The sequence below is a fragment of the Oncorhynchus keta genome, unplaced genomic scaffold (genome assembly GCF_023373465.1).
Source record: "Oncorhynchus keta strain PuntledgeMale-10-30-2019 unplaced genomic scaffold, Oket_V2 Un_contig_30076_pilon_pilon, whole genome shotgun sequence".
Taxonomy (NCBI): domain Eukaryota; kingdom Metazoa; phylum Chordata; class Actinopteri; order Salmoniformes; family Salmonidae; genus Oncorhynchus; species Oncorhynchus keta.
The window spans coordinates 27,800-33,088 of record NW_026286880.1 but is presented as its reverse complement, the minus strand read 5'-3'; the positions used below and the strand labels follow the sequence as shown (position 1 = coordinate 33,088).

Here is a 5,289-nt window from a genome sequence, read left to right as displayed (position 1 = left end):
ACAGACCAGAGGTTGGGATTCCTTTACTCATGAACAGACCAGAGGTTGGGATTCCTTTACTCATGAACAGACCAGAGGCAGAGGGATTCCTTTACTCATGAACAGACCAGAGGCAGGGATTCCTTTACTCATGAACAGACCAGAGGCAGGGGATTCCTTTACTCATGAACAGACCAGAGGCAGAGGGATTCCTTTACTCATGAACAGACCAGAGGTTGGGATTCCTTTACTCATGAACAGACCAGAGGCAGAACAGGGATTCCTTTACTCATGAACAGACCAGAGGCAGAGGGATTCCTTTACTCATGAACAGACCAGAGGCAGAGGATTCCTTTACTCATGAACAGACCAGAGGACAGAGGTTGGGATTCCTTTACTCATGAACAGACCAGAGGCAGAGGGATTGGGATTCCTTTACTCATGAACAGACCAGAGGCAGAGGGATTCCTTTACTCATGAACAGACCAGAGGCAGGGATTCCTTTACTCATGAACAGACCAGAGGCAGAGGGATTCCTTTACTCATGAACAGACCAGAGGTTGGGATTCCTTTACTCATGAACAGACCAGAGGTTGGGATTCCTTTACTCATGAACAGACCAGAGGTTGGGATTCCTTTACTCATGAACAGACCAGAGGTTGGGATTCCTTTACTCATGAACAGACTGAAGGCAGAGGGTTGGGATTCCTTTACTCATGAACCGACCAGAGGCAGAGGTTGGGATTCCTTTACTCATGAACAGACCAGAGGTTGGGATTCCTTTACTCATGAACAGACTGAAGGCAGAGGTTGGGATTCCTTTACTCATGAACCGACCAGAGGCAGAGGTTGGGATTCCTTTACTCATGAACAGACCAGAGGCAGAGGTTGGGATTCCTTTACTCATGAACAGACCAGAGGTTGGGATTCCTTTACTCATGAACAGACCAGAGGCAGAGGTTGGGATTCATTTACTCATGAACAGACCAGAGGCAGAGGTTGGGATTCCTTTACTCATGAACAGACCAGAGGTTGGGATTCCTTTACTCATGAACAGACCAGAGGCAGAGGTTGGGATTCCTTTACTCATGAACAGACCAGAGGTAGAGGTTGGGATTCCTTTACTCATGAACAGACCAGAGGTTGGGATTCCTTTACTCATGAACAGACCAGAGGTTGAGATTCCTTTACTCATGAACAGACCAGAGGTTGGGATTCCTTTACTCATGAACAGACCAGAGGCAGTGGTTGGGATTCCTTTACTCATGAACAGACCAGAGGTTGAGGTTGGGATTCCTTTACTCAGACCAGAGGTTGGGAACAGAACAGACCAGAGGCAGTGGTTGGGATTCCTTTACTCATGAACAGACCAGAGGCAGAGGTTGGGATTCCTTTACTCATGAACAGACCAGAGGTTGGGATTCCTTTACTCATGAACAGACCAGAGGCAGAGGTTGGGATTCCTTTACTCATGAACCGACCAGAGGTTGGGATTCCTTTACTCATGAACAGACCAGAGGCAGAGGTTGGGATTCCTTTACTCATGAACAGACTGAAGGCAGAGGTTGGGATTCCTTTACTCATGAACAGACCAGAGGTTGGGATTCCTTTACTCATGAACAGACCAGAGGCAGAGGTTGGGATTCCTTTACTCATGAACAGACCAGAGGTTGGGATTCCTTTACTCATGAACAGACCAGAGGTTGGGATTCCTTTACTCATGAACAGACCAGAGGTTGGGATTCCTTTACTCATGAACAGACCAGTGGCTGGGATTCCTTTACTCATGAACAGACCAGAGGTTGGGATTCCTTTACTCATGAACAGACCAGAGGTTGGGATTCCTTTACTCATGAACAGACCAGAGGTTGGGATTCCTTTACTCATGAACAGACCAGAGGTTGGGATTCCTTTACTCATGAACAGACCAGAGGTTGGGATTCCTTTACTCATGAACAGACCAGAGGCAGAGGGATTCCTTTACTCATGAACAGACCAGAGGTTGGGATTCCTTTACTCATGAACAGACCAGAGGTTGGGATTCCTTTACTCATGAACAGACCAGAGGTTGGGATTCCTTTACTCATGAACAGACCAGAGGCAGAGGTTGGGATTCCTTTACTCATGAACAGACCAGAGGTTGAGGTTGGGATTCCTTTACTCATGAACAGACCAGAGGTTGGGATTCCTTTACTCATGAACAGACCAGAGGCAGAGGTTGGGATTCCTTTACTCATGAACAGACCAGAGGTAGAGGTTGGGATTCCTTTACTCATGAACAGACCAGAGGTTGGGATTCCTTTACTCATGAACAGACCAGAGGTTGAGATTCCTTTACTCATGAACAGACCAGAGGCAGAGGGATTCCTTTACTCATGAACAGACCAGAGGTTGGGATTCCTTTACTCATGAACAGACCAGAGGTTGGGATTCCTTTACTCATGAACAGACCAGAGGTTGGGATTCCTTTACTCATGAACAGACCAGAGGTTGGGATTCCTTTACTCATGAACAGACCAGAGGTTGGGATTCCTTTACTCATGAACCGACCAGAGGTTGGGATTCCTTTACTCATGAACAGACCAGAGGCAGAGGTTGGGATTCCTTTACTCATGAACAGACCAGAGGTTGGGATTCCTTTACTCATGAACAGACCAGAGGTTGGGATTCCTTTACTCATGAACAGACCAGAGGTTGGGATTCCTTTACTCATGAACAGACCAGAGGTTGGGATTCCTTTACTCATGAACAGACCAGAGGCAGTGGTTGGGATTCCTTTACTCATGAACAGACCAGAGGCAGAGGTTGGGATTCCTTTACTCATGAACCGACCAGAGGCAGAGGTTGGGATTCCTTTACTCATGAACAGACCAGAGGCAGAGGGATTCCTTTACTCATGAACAGACCAGAGGTAGAGGGATTCCTTTACTCATGAACAGACCAGAGGTTGGGATTCCTTTACTCATGAACAGACCAGAGGCAGAGGTTGGGATTCCTTTACTCATGAACAGACCAGAGGCAGAGGTTGGGATTCCTTTACTCATGAACAGACCAGAGGTTGGGATTCCTTTACTTGTGAACGTTTACTAAAACAGGTTTTCTTTCAAAAATAACTTTCCAGTACAAGGTAACGTCCACAGTGTGTACACATATCTGCCTCTGTCAGGCCTGCAGCCTGTTTTAACCTGAGACATTCAGTGCTTTAATAACAGTGCTATAATTAGCCTAGCATAGTTTAGCGCTAGCCAGTGTTAGTCGACACCCCATTCAGCATAGTGACTAAAACTGCTGTAGGGGCTTAGCGGTTAGCATTAGCCATTAGCTAGCTGTCATGCTAAGCTAGTGACAGGGGGTAGATACTTGACACCCCCTCCACCCCATCTTGCATTCTCACACACACATACATACAGGACATAGTGTACACACACACACACACACACACACACTCTTATACATACTCACTCACTCACTCACTCACTCACTCACTCACTCACTCACTCACTCACTCACAGACAGGCAGACATACACTCATATACACCTCCCTGTAAATGTGCTGTCACACACACACACACACACACACACACACACACACACACACACACACACACACACACAGCTGTCATGTACATCTCCTTGTAAATGTCCCAGCCTTTGGCAAGGTTTTCCCCACAGACACACACCTCCCTCCCTGTGAAGGTGAGCCTCCCTACCCCTCACTTTGGTAGTTAACTCAGCCTCCCTCCCCTCACTTTGGTAGTTAACTCAGCCTGCCTCCCCTCACTTTGGTAGTTAACTCAGCCTCCCTCCCCTCACTTTGGTAGTTAACTCAGCCTGCCTCCCCCCTCACTTTGGTAGTTAACTCAGCCTCCCTCCCCCTCACTTTGGTAGTTAACTCAGCCTGCCTCCCCCTCACTTTGGTAGTTAACTCAGCCTGCCTCCCCTCACTTTGGTAGTTAACTCAGCCTGCCTCCCCTCACTTTGGTAGTTAACTCAGCCTCCCTCCCCTCACTTTGGTAGTTAACTCAGCCTGTGTTCGTTATAGAGCCCGTGGTTTCAGTACCTGTGTTCGTTATAGAGCCCATGGTTTCAGTACCTGTGTTCATTATAGAGCCCATGGTTTCAGTACCTGTGTTCACAATAGAGCCCATGGTTTCAGTACCTGTGTTCACAATAGAGCCCATGGTTTCAGTACCTGTGTTCACAATAGAGCCCGTGGTTTCAGTACCTGTGTTCACAATAGAGCCCGTGGTTTCAGTACCTGTGTTCATTATAGAGCCCATGGTTTCAGTACCTGTGTTCGTTATAGAGCCCATGGTTTCAGTACCTGTGTTCATTATAGAGCCCGTGGTTTCAGTACCTGTGTTCGTTATAGAGCCCATGGTTTCAGTACCTGTGTTCGTTATAGAGCCCATGGTTTCAGTACCTGTGTTCATTATAGAGCCCGTGGTTTCAGTACCTGTGTTCGTTATAGAGCCCATGGTTTCAGTACCTGTGTTCGTTATAGAGCCCATGGTTTCAGTACCTGTGTTCACAATAGAGCCCGTGGTTTCAGTACCTGTGTTCATTATAGAGCCCATGGTTTCAGTACCTGTGTTCGTTATAGAGCCCGTGGTTTCAGTACCTGTGTTCGTTATAGAGCCCATGGTTTCAGTACCTGTGTTCATTATAGAGCCCGTGGTTTCAGTACCTGTGTTCACAATAGAGCCCGTGGTTTCAGTACCTGTGTTCACAATAGAGCCCATGGTTTCAGTACCTGTGTTCACAATAGAGCCCGTGGTTTCAGTACCTGTGTTCACAATAGAGCCCATGGTTTCAGTACCTGTGTTCACAATAGAGCCCATGGTTTCAGTACCTGTGTTCACAATAGAGCCCGTGGTTTCAGTACCTGTGTTCACAATAGAGCCCGTGGTTTCAGTACCTGTGTTCATTGAGAACATTGTTTCAGTGCCTGTTCGTTATAGAGACCATTGTTTAAGTACCTGTGTTTGTTACAGAGCCCGTGGTTTCAGTACCAGTGTTCATTATAGACCCAGTAGATAAAGCTGTGGATATATTACGTGTGTGTGTGTGTGTGTGTGTGTGTGTGTGTGTGTGTGTGTGTGTGTGTGTGTGTGTGTGTGTGTGTGTGTGTGTGTGTGTGTGTGTGTGTGTGTGTGTGTGTGTACCTGTGTTCATTGAGAACATTGTTTCAGTGCCTGTTCGTTATAGAGACCATTGTTTAAGTACCTGTGTTTGTTACAGAGCCCGTGGTTTCAGTACCTGTGTTCATTATAGACCCAGTAGATAAAGCTGTGGATATATTACTCTGGT

The 5,289-nt window shown here is 46.9% G+C and overlaps 1 protein-coding gene and 2 long non-coding RNA genes across 4 annotated transcripts; 2 read left to right on the top strand and 1 right to left on the bottom strand.

Annotated features, from left to right (window-relative positions):
* Positions 1–486: 486 nt before the first annotated feature.
* Positions 487–1,243, top strand: LOC127923550 (uncharacterized). Of its 2 annotated transcripts, none has more exons than XR_008114694.1 (3): positions 487–637; positions 783–899; positions 972–1,243. It is a non-coding gene; the product is annotated as an uncharacterized LOC127923550 (long non-coding RNA). The 2 variants fall into 2 exon arrangements; XR_008114693.1 differs by having other exon boundaries at positions 783–938; positions 1,122–1,243.
* A 538-nt stretch (positions 1,244–1,781) lies between these two features.
* LOC127923551 (uncharacterized) lies at positions 1,782–3,467 on the top strand. The gene is made up of 3 exons (XR_008114695.1): positions 1,782–1,980; positions 2,502–2,639; positions 2,778–3,467. It is a non-coding gene; the product is annotated as an uncharacterized LOC127923551 (long non-coding RNA).
* Positions 3,468–4,001: 534 nt separating this feature from the next.
* Positions 4,002–4,916, bottom strand: LOC127923545 (protein rtoA-like). The gene has a single exon (XM_052507587.1). The coding sequence runs from the start codon at positions 4,914–4,916 to the stop codon at positions 4,002–4,004; it is 915 nt and encodes a 304-aa protein (XP_052363547.1).
* Between the last annotated feature and the right edge of the window lie 373 nt (positions 4,917–5,289).